The 18141-nt window shown below is 33.5% G+C and overlaps 1 protein-coding gene across 3 annotated transcripts; it reads right to left on the bottom strand.

The window, feature by feature from the left end:
* Window positions 1-582: 582 nt before the first annotated feature.
* LOC149902305 (uncharacterized) lies at window positions 583-18102 on the bottom strand. Of its 3 annotated transcripts, XM_090110534.1 has the most exons (9): window positions 17917-18102; window positions 10885-11074; window positions 9773-9904; window positions 8255-8434; window positions 7315-7574; window positions 3808-6034; window positions 2951-3157; window positions 1885-2009; window positions 583-1589 (listed from the first exon to the last, which is right to left on the bottom strand). In XM_090110534.1, exons 2-9 carry the CDS (start codon window positions 10988-10990, stop codon window positions 795-797), a joined length of 4032 nt encoding a protein of 1343 aa, XP_089966660.1. In that variant the 5' UTR covers window positions 10991-11074; window positions 17917-18102; the 3' UTR covers window positions 583-794. The 3 variants fall into 3 exon arrangements, with proteins under 3 accessions (XP_089966660.1, XP_089966658.1, XP_089966659.1); XM_090110532.1 differs by lacking the exon at window positions 8255-8434; XM_090110533.1 differs by lacking the exons at window positions 7315-7574; window positions 8255-8434; window positions 9773-9904; window positions 10885-11074; window positions 17917-18102 and adding an exon at window positions 6380-6522.
* Between the last annotated feature and the right edge of the window lie 39 nt (window positions 18103-18141).

Here is an 18141-nt window from a genome sequence, read left to right as displayed (position 1 = left end):
CCAGAAATAAAGGCCTAATACAAAAATATCGGTGTCAGGGCTTAGAATAATTATCTCTGCAATATGGCAGAACATTCTTGAATCAGCCTCTGTGTGATTAGATTTCAAATCGGTAACTTCAGTGAAAGTTGCGCCTTGCAATTTAAAACATTTTGTGGGGTCATCAAATCCACCACATACATATAGCTCACTTATTACGAACTATTGAATCGTAAACAATGGACTATTGTTAATTATTTAAAATAATAATTTAAAAAATATATTCATGAGTTTTCAATCTATAGTGGTTTAAAGTTAACTCAAAAATGGAGCATTTTCGTAAATTTTCTAAAAAATCTTAGAGAAAGTGTAAGAATTGTTATAGTATGCTATATATTCGTGATCTACTCAATAAGCTCTTTCATTTGATACCCCACACGGCATGTTTTGGAAATTTTTATTTTTTTTCTTTGTATGCCATATTTAATTACCGGGGTGGGGGAAGGGGGACCACAAAACTGGTTGGCAGAAGTCAGATTTAGGTCCGCTATTTTGCAAACGAACATCTCCTTGGAGCCTGCTCTAAGTAAGAAAAACAAACAATTATAAAACAATTTTTATTATATTACTTTTAACAAGGTATAGTTATATTTGATGTCATATAAAATATTTAGATTTCAATATAAATTAAATAGGTAACAAATTCGAGAGTTTCCTAGCAAGCTGCACAGCGCTTTGTTAATAGAGCGAATTGTTCATTTTAATAAATTAATATAAAGCTTTATTTGCAATTGAAGCATAGTTATTGTAAGAATTTATTTAGTACCAACATCTCTTGATGTAATGGCTGTCTTAGTACGAGTTACTGTAGTAGTAGCGTTTGCTGTTTTGGCAGCAGTTCCTACTTTCTTAATAGTAGTAGTGGTAGTTGATTTAGCGATGCCCCCATTAGGAAGATGTTTCACATCAGAATCCACAAGAACTTGTTCCGTCGCTCGTTGAGATTTCTCATTCGCACTCGCTCTTTGAAATGCTTTATCAACATTTTGGACGAAACCATTTCCTTGGATAACTTCATTGCTATGTTCTTGAGTATTAGACGCGCTTCTTTCCCCACTACCAGATACTCTCATAACTCCATTTTCCACGGGAATCACTTCGCTATTGTTGTAACGTTCAACAAAACCGTTGCCATCAGATTTTTCGATCGTGTAGGAGCCACGTCGTTGCGTTTGTTCTGGGATCCATACAATTTCTTGCGTTAGAGTTTCTTGCACTGGTTCTGGTGTAGCTGTTGTACTCCTTAATTCCTTAGTTCTCACTTGTGTTACGTGAGTGCGTAAGCCATTTTGTAGATCTGATGAGTCTATAACATCATCTACATTCTGTGCAACATATTTATCAGTGTTAGTAGAATGGTTATAATTATTAGTATTAGTTTCTTGACGCACATTAACGTTTGTTCGTTTTACATCGTTAACGTTGCTCGTTTTAATTTCGTTTTCAATGAATTCGTTGACGACCCGACGGGGTTCTATGGGTTTCAACTGTCCAAGTAAAGGCGAATGTTTGATCCCGAATGTTATGTTCGGTTTTTTATCCAGCTGCACCTGTTGAGCACAAAATATGTCTTAACGTTAAAATATAATCCATCTGATAAATACATATTTTTATTACATACTACTAAATTGATTAATAATTGCTATATAAACAAATGCCAATCGTTGTTTTTACTATCAAATCTTAACCAAGATTGCTAAGTTTGGGCAAGTACCATAGGTCTACGATTTACTTGGTAACTATAATCTCCCTAAACAAACAATATTTCTCAAAAAATACACACAAACTTAAAATTAAAAAAAAATCAAGTGCATTAAAACTCAAAGCAAATATACAAAAAGTCACCTTTTCCGGCGAGTAAGTGCCAGGCGCGGGCACTTTGGCCCGATCGTCGAGCGGCACCTTGTGGCGGCCCGACATCGTGTACACCGGCGAGTCCAGCACCGACGGGATGCGGTATGCGTTCGGTGCTATTAAATAATAATTATATACATGTAAGACATTTTTAAAGAGTAAAAAAATTCGTTTCGTTAGGTTTCATAAATCCTACTAATATTATAAATGCGAAATTTTGTATTTTTGTTTGTTTGTTACTCCTTCACGCAACAACTACTGAACTGATTTTCATGGAATTTGACGCACACATAGATGGTAACTTCGATTAAGATATAGAATATTTTTTATCCCAAAATTTTCACGAGAATGGAAACCATATGGGTTTTCCTGTGACTACACCGCGCGGACGAGTAGCTAGTCATTTATAAAGCATTTGAATGGTATAAAACGAAATACCAAATAATTATGTAAATTTAATTCTCATTAACAAAGTGAAATGGAAATCATGCTTGTCATATGGTAAGAAGTTAAAATCTTATACGCTATTGATCGTAACATATTATGCACTTGAAAATATTCAAGTAAAAAACTATAAAATCTCAGTAAGCATGAGAAATTTTTGAATTGTGAGTTAATCAATATTATTGAAAATAGGCATTTTTTATTCGTTATAAATGTAAATTACCTACATTTGTATATTTATGAAAGCTCTGTCCATTATTTTATCGGCAAGATACCGAGATTATTCATATTTATAAACTGGATGCAAAATATGAAATCTGATTTCTGGGGAAATTGTTTGTATTATTATAAAACGCTTAATATATTTGTAGTACACTTATTATGTCTTATTATTTGTTTATTCATTAGGTATGCGAAGACACTTTATTTATTTCCAATACATTGGACACGGAAACTCAGGAAACCTTTACAATTCATAATAGGCTTATTATAATTGCCCTTAAGTTCATAGAATATGACGATTACTCTTCTACAAAATTACACATTGAGCATAATACAGAGTCAAGTTACAATATTAAATTTATTATTTTCTACATTTAATTTATATTCTTACCTGGTGATTCCGCAAACTTTTCCGTTTGGATCTTAACGCCAAATGTATATTGTGGCGAGTAAGTTAAAACGAATTTGTATCCCTTTTCTGGGTTATAGCTGCCTGGAGCGGGAACTTTTATCCGTTCATCGATTGGCTCCTTGTGGCGACCCGATATCGTGTAAAGCGGAGTTTTCACGGGCATTAGTAATGTGTATGAGTTGGGAGCTAAAATATAATAAACAAATAATTAAATAGATAATAATATGACATGAAAATTTTTAGTAAACTTTGTTGTAATAATAGCACACCCCGGACACTCTATACAAAATTATCGTTTTGACAGTCACACTGTAGAGACTGCAAATGTGTGTGTTAACGCTTTATGGTTGGCACATTTTTGACTAGCGTAAAAAAATTTCGCGTTTTTCTGATGAAATACATCCACAGCACAATATCTAACCATTTTCCACGAAAAACGATAATCACAAATCCAAAATAATAAAATTACTTTAAGTCAATTTGAGTAATGTTGTCAATCTTCGTTGCGTATCGTCCCTGTAGAAAAATATGGACCATTTTTAGACTGATCGTCCTGGGTGAGGTAAGTGTTTAATTTTGGCGGGAGACGGAGAGTGTCCGTTCTGTAGCGTTTAGCTACTATTATGTATTCTGTGATAATAGTAAGGATTCAATGTGTATGTGTGCTAAAAAGTCAAAGATACATAAAGTCAATGCCGTTCTATTTTTAAGTCTGTTATAATAGGCAATCATCTTTTTGTAAGTGTCTAAAAATAAAAATCGTGTTATCTTTTTCCTTGGTTGTAACTTAATAGGGACAAGGCCACTACACATAAAAGATAAAATAAATAACTCACCTGGTGTATCCAAAGCTTTCAAGGTATTGGACTTGATCCTGAAAGTATATTGTGGAGCATTTGGTAGCAACACTTTGTCAGCTTTGTCAGGGTTGTAATTATTTGGAGCAGGAACATCATCTTGCTTTGGTGGCTTCGTTTTTATCCTAAATGAGTATCGAGGTGCACTATCTAATAAAATCTTATCAGCCTTATCGGGATTATATGCATTAGGTGCAGGAACGTCACTTATTTTAGCATCCTTTCCCTTAGGGGCCAAGGAATAAGCTGGAGTTTTCTCTAAAATAACGCTATTTGCCTTTTCTGGATTATATGCGTTAGGAGCGGGGGTATTCATAGGTTTTTCGTTTTCAATTTTTGGCCGGAAGGTATATGCTGGTGAATGTTCGTGAAGAATATTATCAGCTTTTTCTGGGTTGTACGCATTAGGAGGAGGATTGTTTGGAAGTTTTTCTAATGGTCTTTTTGTTCCAAAAGTATATTTTGGTGTTCCATCTAATCTATGTTTGTCTGGATCATAAGAATTAGGAGCTGGTGTGTCTGAAATTTTCTCTGGTTTACCTTTACCAGCGATAGTATACTTCGGGGTATTGTCGAGAACGTGTGGATCATAAACGTTTGGACCTGGTACATCTGACACTTTTGAATCAGGTCCTTTACCACAAATAGTATATCTAGGAGAGTTTTGTGGTAAGTTCGGGTCATATGCGGCCGGCCCAGGTGTTTCAAATGGCTTTGGTGTATAACCTTTTCCATATAAACTGTAATGAGGTGCACCGTCCATTAAATGGGGATTATAAACGTTAGGTCCTGGAACATCAGGGAATTTTCCATCGGGGCCTTTTCCAGCAATAGTATATTTAGGAGTGCTACTAGGAATCTGCGGGTCGTAATAGTTAGGTCCCGGTGTTTCCAAAGGCTTTCCATCTCGGCCTTTACCTGCCAAGGAATATTTTGGTGAATTTTCTGGAAGATGGGGATTATATGCATTCGGTGCTGGAACGTCTGAAGGTTTACTAGTAATTCCTTTACCAGAAATCGTGAATTTTGGAGCTGAATCCGACACACGAGGATCATATACATTTGGAGCTGGTGTATCAGAAGGCTTAGGATCAAGACCTCGCCCGTATAAACTAAATTTTGGCGTTCCGTCTATAAAGTGAGGGTCGTACATATTAGGAGCTGGCGTATCACTCGGCTTGTCGGTAGCATGTTTTGGTCGAAAAGTATATGCAGGAGTACTTTCATGAAGAAGTTTGTCCGCTTTATCGGGGCTATAAGCGTTTGGAGCAGGTACATTTTCAATTTTGGGAGAATGTCCTTTTCCAGCGATTGTAAATCTCGGTGAACTATCCAACATATGCATTGAATTTTCAGGTGCATACACATTTGGTGCCGGGTTATTATTTTTGTTTATGATCTCGTCCTTAGTCCGAAACGTATATGCAGGTGACGATTCGTGCAATAATTTATCAGCTTTATCTAGACAATAAACATTTGGACCTGGAGTATCAGGAATTTTATCTGTTGGACCTTTACCGCTCATAGTGAACTTAGGTGCACTATCCAAAACATGCATAGACTTCTCTGGAGAATATACATTGGGTGCAGGTGATTCGCTCCTTATTATGTGCTGCTCCTTAATTCTAAACGAATAAGCTGGTGTGCTCTCATGTAATACTTTGTCTGCTTTTTCAGGGTTATAGCTGTTAGGAGCTGGCGTTTGTTCTATTTTCGTTGAATGTACTTTGCCCAACATGGTAAATTTCGGCGCACTGTGTAAAGCATGAACAGATTTTTCTGGTGAATAAACGTTAGGAGCAGGGGTTTGCTCTATTTTTTCAACAACTTCTTTAGATCTCATAGTATAGGCAGGTGATTTTTCATGTAACATTTTATCAGCCTTCTGCGGTTCATATGAATTAGGCGCAGGAGTTACATCATGTTTTTCAGCAGATCCTTTTCCTGCTAAAGTATATTTCGGTCCATTTTTTAGTGAATTAAGCGACTTTTCAGGTGAATAAATATTCGGTGCGGGGGCATCGCGTGTTTTGTACATCTCAGTTTTCGTTCTAAATGAAAAAGCGGGTGACTTTTCTCTTAAAAACCTATCCGCTTTCTCTGGATTGTAAGCATTAGGTGCAGGAACATTTTCTGTTCGTTCAGTTTTCATTCTGCTTGAAAACGTGTGCTTCGTGGTTGTGGTTGTAACTCTTTGATGTTCACCCTGAAAACATATTTTGTAGCGTAAGGTATCGAATTAACTAAATACATTATATAAATTTCCAATACATATAAATTTAAAACTTTACATAGTAACTGCAAGTGCTCTTGAACTACGTTTCATAGTAATAAACCAAAAAATAAATATCCAAGCACGATGTGATGAATGCAACAATGTTATCCAATATGAAAAATGCTATGAACAAGAAAAATAAACTGAGCGAGCAACGATCGATTAGAGAAAACTTAAAAGTGCACTACGAATAACATTATCAATTACCGCAGCGAACTGCACAACAAACTTTTGCGTGACCGTAACTATTGATAAGGTGCAAAAATGAACACTTACAACACATCTTCAATCGCCGCTTGTGTCATTATCAATAAATAAACTGGCATCGTAAACACAAACAATCTTTAATTTACATGATACGGTTAGAGGATAATCGATGAGCGAAAGGGGTGAAGCGTAAGCTCGTAAGGGCGAGATTAGCTTGCGGTGATCTCTTCGGGCGCGGCGTAGTGGACTGACTGACCGGCGAACGGCGAGTGGCGGATGCCGAACGTGTGCGCCGGCGCCCAGGGCAGCGTCACGCAGACCTGCCGTGCACCCAACCCTTGTTAGTATTATGGGCTTATGGCCTATGGCGCTTGGCGTTATGGATGACCTCACCACTACGCTTTGGTATCTACTCGAGTAGGGATCATCACCATCGATTGGAACGATTGGTAATCTACCAATCGTTCCAATCGATAAGAACCTCTACAATAAAGGACAGACTAAGAATTAGCTCTATTATATAACTTTTTTAAAATGAACAGGACTTGATAAATTACTTCTCAGACTTTTTTTCATTTGAATTTGCTTTGATCTTATTTTTGTCGAATATCAAACAAAGGTGTCTTTAATTTCTAAATATAATACTCGCATAAAATCAAACAAAAGAGAATTCCAAACAATAAAGACTTTAATAATCAGTAAAATGAGAAAATTTAAAAATTTTTTTTTTAGAAAATTGCAATAATAATAAATGATTCCATTTATGTATATCTTAATAATAATAATCGATACCTGCATGAGATGCGTCTGCGGTGAGGTCGTGTTAGCTTAGAAGGTTATTGCTACGTACGCATTAGTTATTATTAATGATAAGGGAATGACAACAAGAGTAGAAAATAAACATTTTTCCATTAAAATCATGAACAAATTATATAAAGAACCTTATAAAATAAGTAAATAAGAGTAGTTTGTGTAATTTGTCTACCTAATATTATTATTATTACCTTTTCTGGACAGTACACTCCTGGTCCAGGCACGGACGCAGACGGGTGTTTCAGTTCGCGTCTTGGAGCCATGGTATAAGCTGGTGGCCTCTTCGTTATCACAGTAGATGCTTTATCCGTAGTGTATGTTCCAGGGCCAGGCATAGACGCCTTCAGCTCTGAAGGTTTCCCCCTCCCAGTGATGCTGAAGGCGGGCGCCGCACGCTTACTGCCTTCTCGCGCTTCGCCGAGAACCGGTGGCATAGAATAAACGTTCGGTGCTGTGAAGGTTTGAATAGAAGATGTAGACTATAGAGGTAGTTGAAAGTTTTGTAACGATTTGTAGTCATTGAAATCGCATGAACTTGTGTATTAGAAAGCTCTGCGTCTAAAAGTTAAAAATGCATGCCTAGAGTTTATAACGCTCTTGTTTTAAAGTTAAAATGGAAGAAAAATAATTAACATGCGAAAGGTAAAAAAACTGGTACCGTAGGTATACAAAATATCCGAGTTATTTAATAATCTATTGACAAAAAAAATATTTCTATAAAATAACTTTCAAATGCTTCTTTTCTACGACGAACTTAACTAAAAAAATATGCTATTAACAATTACACAAGAAAATGAAAAAAATAAACTAGCACTGAAATATCAACATGATGAACTGTTTACAATGAAGTTCGAGTACTACACATGCAAAATATGTATATAACAAAAAATAGAAAATGAAATGCCATTAACTTCTTAAGACTGAAATGAACGATATGACCAAACCAGCATTATCTACCTCAAACACTATGCAAAAGGCTACAAGCCAAACTAAAAACAGGAAAACCTTTTAGAACTATCAAGCGAAAGGAAAACTTAAACAGCGAGCACTGAAATAATAACTTTAATGATAGTGAATGAAACAAAAACATGTGGCTCTAAAGACAATGATGATCTCCGAATTTTGCTGAACCTGGCGTTTTACTCCCAGCTTGTGGCAGGCTGACTCGAAGACCTATCGAAAATGCTGGCGCATGATCGAGCACAGCCCTTGACGCTTTACTCGGCTCATAGTCACAAGGAGCTGGCGTGGGCGCGACTTTTAGCGGCGGCCATCTTCCGTGTAACGACACAGCTGGCCCCTCAGCCTTGCCTAGCATAGACGTCTAATTGTTAGTATACACGCTTTAACTACTTATGAATTAAGAAAACAAGAAACTATACGATTGAATAATAATTCTAAAACGTGTTCGTTTAATATTATAATGTGATGATTTAATATTTATTTATTCATATGTTTCGTGTTCTCGAAAGGAGCTTGAACGCATTACATTCCTATATTGCAAATCCAGAAGCACATTTTGATCAATAAAGTGTAAACTATAAATAAACTAAATTTATTTTTCAGATATATTTTCAAAATATTATTCGTTAACAGCTGAATAAACATTCCAGCAATATAAATACCTTTGCGTCGACAGTCCTATGGCACTGTATCAGAATAAACACACAAACACTGAACTTTTTTAAATAAATAAAACGCGTCCCAGTTTGTGCAAGAGTAGCACGAAGCGTCGTAGATAGTCCACTGAGGCTGTATGTGGAGCGAATCGAGCAGACCATTCAGGGTTCTCTTCGCACCTACGCGACCGCAGCTGACTCACCGCGTCGATCACCTTCATTTATACGGACTTATTTGGTGACAACGGATAAATGCAACTAGAGGAACTTAACATTCAATGTCGACCCACCCCACAATTATGCAAAAATAATCATACGGCAAAAATTCATTCATACGATACACACTTCTTGGATCTTTCGATCTCTGCTTCATTTACATTCTTATCCTTGTTAAAACGGAGGAAATAAAGCACTGCAGACGATGTTTATGCAAATCAGACTGCAACCATAAAGTCATGACCTGGTTATGGTTGCGAACACGTAACTTTACGAATTGAAAGAACACTTTTTAGCTATTAAGTTATATAATAATTTAAATAATAGAAACTTTATTTGGCAAACAGTCAGAATAATTATTATTTTGTATTCTACCTTTAGCAAATATTAAAGAAAAGTATTTATATTTATTAAGTTTGTGCATTAAAATACGATAATACAATTCATATTTTTTAATATTTGCATACGTAATACGTGTATTTATGTCTCGTGCTATGAAACTAGTCGATTCAATTTACTAATCGATTAGTACCAATTTGCGATACTGTTCAAAGTATCATACATAAGAGTTACATTTATCTTACACAAGATCTCCACTGTAACAATTGAATAATAGCATCTACATTTGTACAAAGAATTTATTTACGTATGTGATAGAGCCAGTTATAGAGTCATTTGTTTGGTTAAACATAAACATTTTTTTAAATACGTATTTAGATATAGTTACCTAATACACATAATCTTGATACTTGAAGGATATCAAGTGAATTATATGCAAAACAGAATAACTATAAATATTGCCCGTAAATTTTACCTTTTGACGTCATTCCTTCTGTATTATAAGTGGCAGGTCCAGGGCCAGTCTTATCTTTTCCTGCAGGATCCAACTTATGCCCAAATGTGAACGCTGGTGCACGAGATTTCCGTGATTCTGGTGGTGGTTTGCCTAAACCAATCAAATTATTGAATAAATTGTTCGATACAAAATAATTGAATATAAATTTCCTTCACAATGAAAACATGTACATTGTACATTCGCATATTATGTAGTCAGTTTATAAGGCAATTTTTAACTGGTAAACTTCGAGGACTAACAAAATCTAGAAATTCGTTATAGCAACACTCTACAGTAACTTTCTATCGCCCCGCGTTAGAACGCTTCCAACTGGATAGCTTCGATGCTAATTCGATTTTAATCACACTTTAATTCTTTCTAAACGACGCTCACCTTGTTCAGGTTCAAAGTTTTCACCCACAGCACGTTTTATGATACCCAAATATAGCAATCTTAGGCACAGCTGACACACGTTTCACTTTTTTGGACAACTAAAAGTTAAGAACAACTTGCGTGTCGCTCGAGCACAAAGTTATCTCGAGTCTATATTTAAAGCCATTAACTCACGTCAATATCCTTTCGATTCAGTGTTTAAATTAGGTAAAAACTAGTATGGCAAATACGGTTTGGCGAACATAAACAAAGTGATGTCACCTTGTGTATGAACACGGGCAAGGCCAATGTTTGCGAGCTGTAATCTCACACTCACAGTATAACCTCCGGATGATGTCAGCGGACATTGATGTATTCGATACAAAACCAGAAACGAAATACAATTAATATTACCATTGCCAAAACCGATATCTACATAATATCACTTAACAATAATAAGTATGCTTATAACTAAAACAGCTGTTTCAATAATATGTTTCCCGGTATTTACGTGCAGTATAAACAATTACGGTATGGACGTCCATAACGAGACATTCTTTGAAATTCCGCAAGGTTTTATGCAAATTCAGAGAAATGAATCATTAAAATTACCTACCTAAGGCACAAAAAATATTCATTAGCTATTAGCCTTCTTTAAAAATATGTAGTGACATCAGTTTAATTTAGTATGTTTACGTAATACGAGAATAATGAATTACCGATGAGTGAAGGCAAAGATACAACAGCTGGACCAGGACTAGCAGACTCGGCGGCGATGGGCCCACGTCGCTTTGTAGGTGTCCACGGGTTCTGACGTATGCCCATGAGACTGTCACACGCGAAGGACCTTTTTGTCAACGTTGACGCGGTACGCGCTACTCCTATCCCAGTTCGGTGTTGCGTCACTGCCTGAATAACCAAAATATTACAATTAGCAAAAATTACGAGTCGTAATATTGTGTGTTTGCACAAAAAGAGTGATATAGCATATAGTTGATATTCTTAACACCTGTTCAAATTCAATCATAAATGTGACTAATAATTTCGTTTTGTTTAATTAGATACGTACCGATCTAGTTGTACTTGGATTTGTTTTTATTGACTTCATGATTTTAGATGTTCGATTCTGTGTATATAAAATCCAAATCAAGGCTCTACAATTCAGCAAAGTTTGATTGTAGCAATTACACCATAAATAATATATTTCGTGATCTTATGCACAAAGGGTTTCATGAAATAAATAAATATTAAAACGTCTCTAATTACTATGAAAAATATAATAAAATGACGTTATTATAACATGATTTGGTAATGTACAAATGACATCTACAGTATTTATTGCCTGTTTCTATATGTAGAAACTTTTTATGGACTTGTCATCTATTGAAATTAAGAGGGGGCATAAAGCAAAATAACCAATCTTCTATTACTTCGTCTATCGTGACAAAACCAAACGTTTATCTCGAGAAAAAAAGAGCGCCAAAAGTGGTTTATCGCAGATAAAACCAAAACTAAAAGTAATTACACAAAATGCTCTGACAAATATCTTGCAAATGTTTTAATATAATTGTCTATGAAAAAAAAAATCATATAGTGGAGCCAATTTAATAGGCAACATTTGACGTCTATCAATTTTATCTTCGAAGAGAGGTAACCTGCTTGAAAACATCGATTAAAGTGAATTAATCGATACGGACTTGAAACATTTGTCAATCGAACTTGAAACACATGTCAATTTTCAAATTCATCAGGGGAATCCCTGTCCCAGTAATATACTTTCTTTCGTAAATTTAAGGAGCAAAATAAGACAAGTATAATACTTACATAATTAAAAAAACACAACGCATTTATTAATTTATGATGATTTTTATTCACAAGTAATCAATGCATTCGATTCTAGATGTCAGATTTCGATTTTTAGAGTAACGTCTCTGGTATTTAAAAAGAAAAAAGGTTTACTGACACAAAATTGTAGCGACGTCAGTTCTTTAAATCAGAAATTGTTTATTATGTTGAGAATGGTTTATCAGTAAAATCAAATCTTAAAATTAATTATATCGGTCATTATTATTATAAAATATAAGTAATGGTAATTGAAAAAAGTTAAGCTAATGTGCAGTTCTAACAAAACGAAATATCATGTTATTCTATGTCGTCGTTACTAGGTTACGTTGTTGAATTTTGTTGAACTGTCAAATGTTGCCTATTAAAATGGCTCTACTATAATAAGTATTAAGTACCATGTCAAGTAGAAAACGTAAAAGTGTGAAAATTAGTATAACTTGGTGATTTTTTTTTATCGAGTCAATTTTAATATTTTATGTTTTTGATTAAACAGAATCGTTGAACAAATCATCTAGTTTGATATATATTTTATTTTTTAGATTTGGTCTTGAATATTACACGTATCATCTAATAGAAGATTGGTTATTTTGCTTTATGCCCCCTCTTAATATAAGAAACACAGATCAAAATTATATAGTATCTGTATCCCTCGTATCCACAGAACAGTAAAAACCAATAGAAGTGCTATAATGTCATAATTATTATGAAAACGTGATGAAAACCCACCTCCTATCTCACCTGTGTCTATAATAAATTAAAATAATTGATTCAGCCAATTGATAGTACATATGAATAAAGACCAGAACACCTTCTGAACGTGAACTCTAATAAAGCCCCTAATTGGTCTTGACCTTAACGTATTTCCTACATCAATATAAATACATACATCAACATCTTACTTCCCTTATTCAAACAGCGTAATCATAGATTTTTTTATATTTATAACGAACACCGAAGAAAAAAACTTAGGTATACCATGGGTATGCCCGTATATTGTAGAGTTCATGCGAGATTTTTGTTAGTTACTTTGTTTTTTACGATTAATTTTTCGACGATTTTAAAAAGTCACATTTTATTAAACCTAAGATTAAACCCGAATACAGCTAGTATATAAGATACTTATATACTTTTTAGCGGAAAGAGAGAAAAATATTGCATGAATTTGAAAAAATAGCTATAAAAACCAAAGTTTTAAAACATTATCCGCATTGCCGACCCCCGACATTTGCGTTACAATTGCACCATCACCATTTTAATCCATATTTTAGCGCAGTATTTTATGAGACTTAACTGCAGCTTTGTCATTTCTAATTAATAACTTAATGTTCCGCTTAAGTATTAGGTATTTAACAACCAATACTAAACAAATCGTAACTACAAAACTAATTCATAATGAAGATGTCGATTTATCCCAGTTTTAGTGCTCATGAATCATGGGTACAATAAACGAATAAAATTATTCGCGCACATAAATTCCCAACCAATCACATTTATAGATATTGGTGATTTGAATATGAACATTAATATTTATGTCTATTACTTGTATAGATATACATACATAAAATATAATAGAACAGTAGTGTAAAAGCATTTATAACTAAGATTTATAAACTCTTAACGAGTTTGTTTGATTGAGTGCACAGCTGATTAGGCAACTTGTAACTACCTTCATAGTTCATACTATTATAAAAGTGAAAATTATAAATAATAATAATGAAGAACCTGACTATAAATTCCATAAGATTAGTTTTGTAAGTAAAAACATCCGTGTATGGCAAGTAGTTCTAATCTTAATCGAAAAAAATCTTATCCAAAGCATCGTCACATAGCTAGGCGTGCCGAGTGCATATTACCTTAGGTATCTTGAAATAGAAAGCTGTATTTCCATTTTACTTTACTGATAGAACGTATCTATGTTAGGTATTCAAAGTCGACCTAAAAATATATCTTTTGATTTGATTAAAATATCACTTTAGCCTTTACCGATTTAGGTTTTTAGTTTTAGAAGCAAAATTAAAAATAAAGTAAATGTAGATACCACGAATTTGGAATAGTTATAAACAATCTACTACTGTTTTACGACAACATTAAAATTTATAGTAGAGCTATTTTACGATAACAATAATACAGTACATAAGAAGTGAGTTATTAATGTGTTTTGTTCTGGAAAAACTGGAAAACAGTTAAGTAAAATATAGTTCGATACAGATATTATAATGTGTTTTATAAAACCTGTCGGTTAACATCCCACATATTAACTCCTTTTATCGCCTTCATCCATCGCCCACTACTATGTGACGGAAATGATTTATTGTTATGTTCCTTGTATTACCTATGATACATTGTACAGTTTAACTCGCAAAGAAATGCGCAATAAACGAGTCCTATATACATACGTACTAGCCACTCGTCTGCCCTGGTTTATGCAGGATAAAAACTTATAAAAAATATAGCGTTCTTTTTCACCTGAAAAAAAGGCATCCTATATCCAAATCGATTTGGTAGTTTTAGATAGTACTGGATTATAAATGAAGTAAATTTATTTTAAATTATGAAGTAGCTTACCATCTGCATCGCTCGTATAGAATCTTCAATCTAGACTCTATACTCTATCAGTCTAGTGTCAAATATTTAGCGTGTGGACTCTAATGTGACTAAATGTAATATTTTATAGTTTACGAAACGTATAACTGTAGACTGCCTTATTTTAGTACACCTATCTATTTTATATATGAAACGTTAAACCCTGTAAAAATTCATGAATTCTTCATAAAAAAATATTCGTCATACAATCCTAAAAGAGTAGTCAAGCTAGTACCAGGTTGTACGAGTCACTGTCAACGTGAAAAATGAATAAAATCGTATTTGGGCCATTCGTTTCTTTGTTCTAGATTGTACTCGAATGTTAGTAGCTTAATAAAATTATACACATGCCAAAAAAAGAAATTTGACTACCCTGCATTATTAATTCTACCTATTTTAAATAATATACAAACCTAGCTTTATGCACAGTTACTTACATAAATTCTACAATACATACACACTTATAAACTAAATTTACTATTTCATATCAGTTTAACTGATATAGAGTACTTAACAGATGTCACAACTCTATGTTAGAAATACTAATATACATGTAGATGCAAATTAGGACAAAAAAAATGTCTCATAACATCGACCGCTGTTAAAAGTAATCAAAGATTTTTAATTTCCAATATTTCAACAAAACTAGTCACATCGAACTGATAGTTCTGTCCATATATCCACCTACATAACTAGATCTTTTTTCTTAAAAGGCATGTGAAACTTCCAGAATTACCGCATTTCGCAGCAACTTCCATTAAAGTCTAAGAACTAGTACACAGATCTAACGTTTAATTTCTTATTGCATTTTTTATCACAGAAATGTTAATTGGTGCTGTGCTTTTCTTTATTATATAATTGTACAAATAATAAATGTTTTCATAACTTTAATATTGATTATTTCTTATTAATAAAAGCACTTCTTATTAATAAAACAAAATGCACAAGTAGTACCTAAAGGCGAATAATAACTGCACCTGCACATCTATAATAATATCACAAATTAGTAAATTACTATAATATTATATGAACGCAAAAAATGCTCCCCTCATCTCTTTATTAAATCAACATGGAATGGAAAGTGTCCAAATATATATTTTATTGATATCCCATACTAGCCATCCATAACCCCACATATTCACTTTTGTAGTAGGTACCTACACCGAAAAAATGTACCGGTGCAAAAATCCTCATGACGAGCAAAAATCTTCATATCCAAAGGTGAGCCTACCGAAGCATGTCACACTCCCACTCCACTATTTTTTTCTCTTTATTGAATAAATAAATTCAAATTTTTCTATTTTTTTGTGTCGTTTTATTTTTTATTAAACCAAGTTCCAGAAACAATATAATTGCCAACTCAATACAACATGATTGATTATAAACATGAAAGTTATTTTCGTTCAGCTTATTTTTATGGATTACTATGAGCATTGAAGAGCCTGTCACGATAATATCGCATGGGCGATAAAGAGACTTATTAGGTAATGGCAGTTTTCATCTTTTACCGTTTTGTAATTTTGCTATACCTACCAACATAGCTCTTCTCTATGTCCATAGAAAAAGACTACTTGAATCTTAGACTTGAATCGTTTTCTATATAAAGGCATAGAAACGTACAAACACGATTTGACAATCATTAAAACATCGTATATTTTTAGCTAGGTTCTTAATAGGAATATTCAACGATTATTTTAAAACAAGTGCCAATCAATTTAGCTTGTTATTCGTGTCTCGATAACCTGAGTGCAGTCATTCATAATTATATTTCTGAAAATACCGTCATCGTCTGTTCGACCTCAAAGATAAATAAGATAGCGTCTACATCGAAAGGTCAGTTGATTAAACAGAAATACTGTTATAATATTGTAAATAAATAACTTCTGATCAAACCAAAAATATATACATTTCTGTTTTGATTATGTTACTCCCTAACTAATGCTTAAACTGACTACTCAGCTGCCTGCCGCAGGGGCAATATTGGAATTGGACCCTTAATTGGCTCCTTAATTGTGATGACTGATGTGTATATGCAAGCAGGGGCAATTTAGAGAACAACTGAAATAATATCTGTTCAGTATCAGGAAAACCTGTGTAAAAAATAAATGTTTGCTAGAGCAAACATTTAGAATCTGTTTGTTTTCGTATTGTGAAAAATATTAAAGACCAGATTTTTTATTGTATTTCGTAAGTCAGTCAGTCAGTTAATGAATATGAAGTTCCTCTTTAAATTGTAGAGCAAGAATAAATAGAATAATTTAAGATATCATAACATGTATTTTACTTCTGAATTCTGATAAGATTCTTCAAAGACTTCATAAACATTTATATAAGAAAACCAAAATAAAAAGTAGGTAATCCAAGTGTCGCATTATAAAATTCATTCATAAAAAATGTACATATATATATAAATCCATGACGAAACGAAATTATGTTTTCATCATAAAATATGAGAATGATGTCATACTATAGAGCATGTTCAAAATACTTATGAAGTTAAAATATTATTTATTTGCGGGGATTAGTAGTAGGTACTTCCTAACATATACTAAATCAAAGTTGAAAAGAACATAACAATGAAGACTTATATGGAAACTTAACTTTTATGTATTTACTCTCTTGTTTCTTTAATTTACTGTATTCAAAAATAATGGGAAAAATTTCATGCGCATGAAATTGTAGAATTATAATATTCTATGAGCTCTACAAATTGTATGTAACGCTTGTTTCGTTTGTTTTCATTTTGTATTTCAGACTAAAATAATTTGGAAAATCCAAAAGTGCACGCCTCATAATTTTTTTTTAATAAATATTTATTAATTATTATTTTTGTTTATTTAATAACAATTAAACCACATCGAATCAGACCCTGAAAAATGAAAGGGTTCTATTCCTGAGCATACTCAAGCGTAAGAGAAAAAAAAAGACTCGATTAGTAAAGTATTTCGGTCGCTATCGTGTTAACAAGAAAAAGGATCCGCACATACAGACACACGGACGTCCAAGACAGAACTTTTTTAAACTGTTTTTTAACTAGTTTAAATAACAAAAATGACATCAAAAATATCATGAACGTTAAAAATAGTGTTTTTTCTTAATATGTGTGTGTATGTATTATCTTACAAGTGCAATGTATGATACATAAAGACATTTTAAGTTTGAAAAATCAGATGTTTTGCGCGAAGTGACAGTAGTACCCACCTCAACGCTTCGCTTATGAGGCGTGCAATACAATTAAAGTTAACTAAAGTGGATATTTATGTATTTCTAATCATAATAAATTATAAAGTAGAAATAGAAAATTGATCGCTTTATTTGCTTACCTTTTTATGGACGTTAGAGTTCTGCTCTGGAAGTCAGCGGAGTTAGAGGTAAGCAATTATTTAATTAACTTAATTACTTTTATTACTCGATGAGATTGTTATAGATATATAGTAATTTTCGATCAGCCAAGGCTGTCGTCGAAATACGTTTCGCGCTCGATCGTCGCGGTGCACTGCGGTCGAATACTTTACCTATATTGTTGTTTCTCATCTACTCGTAAAATG

The sequence above is a fragment of the Colias eurytheme genome, chromosome 15 (assembly GCF_061535395.1).
Source record: "Colias eurytheme isolate Ceu_HAF_F1 chromosome 15, ilColEury1 Martin Lab GWU primary, whole genome shotgun sequence".
In the NCBI taxonomy this organism is placed as follows: Eukaryota; Metazoa; Arthropoda; class Insecta; order Lepidoptera; family Pieridae; genus Colias; species Colias eurytheme.
This window is presented reverse-complemented; position numbering and strand designations above follow the sequence as displayed.

Bases quoted from the DNA above. Each gene is read 5' to 3' on its own strand.
- LOC149902305 (XM_090110534.1), bottom strand. From the start codon at position 10,990: ATGGGCATACGTCAGAACCCGTGGACACCTACAAAGCGACGTGGGCCC. The intron at 7,575-8,254 runs GTTCAGCAAAAT...AAACCTTCACAG, and splicing joins AGCTGGGAGTAAAACGCCAG to CACCGAACGTTTATTCTATG. The intron at 1,590-1,884 runs GTGACTTTTTGT...TGTGCTCAACAG, and splicing joins GCACTTACTCGCCGGAAAAG to GTGCAGCTGGATAAAAAACC.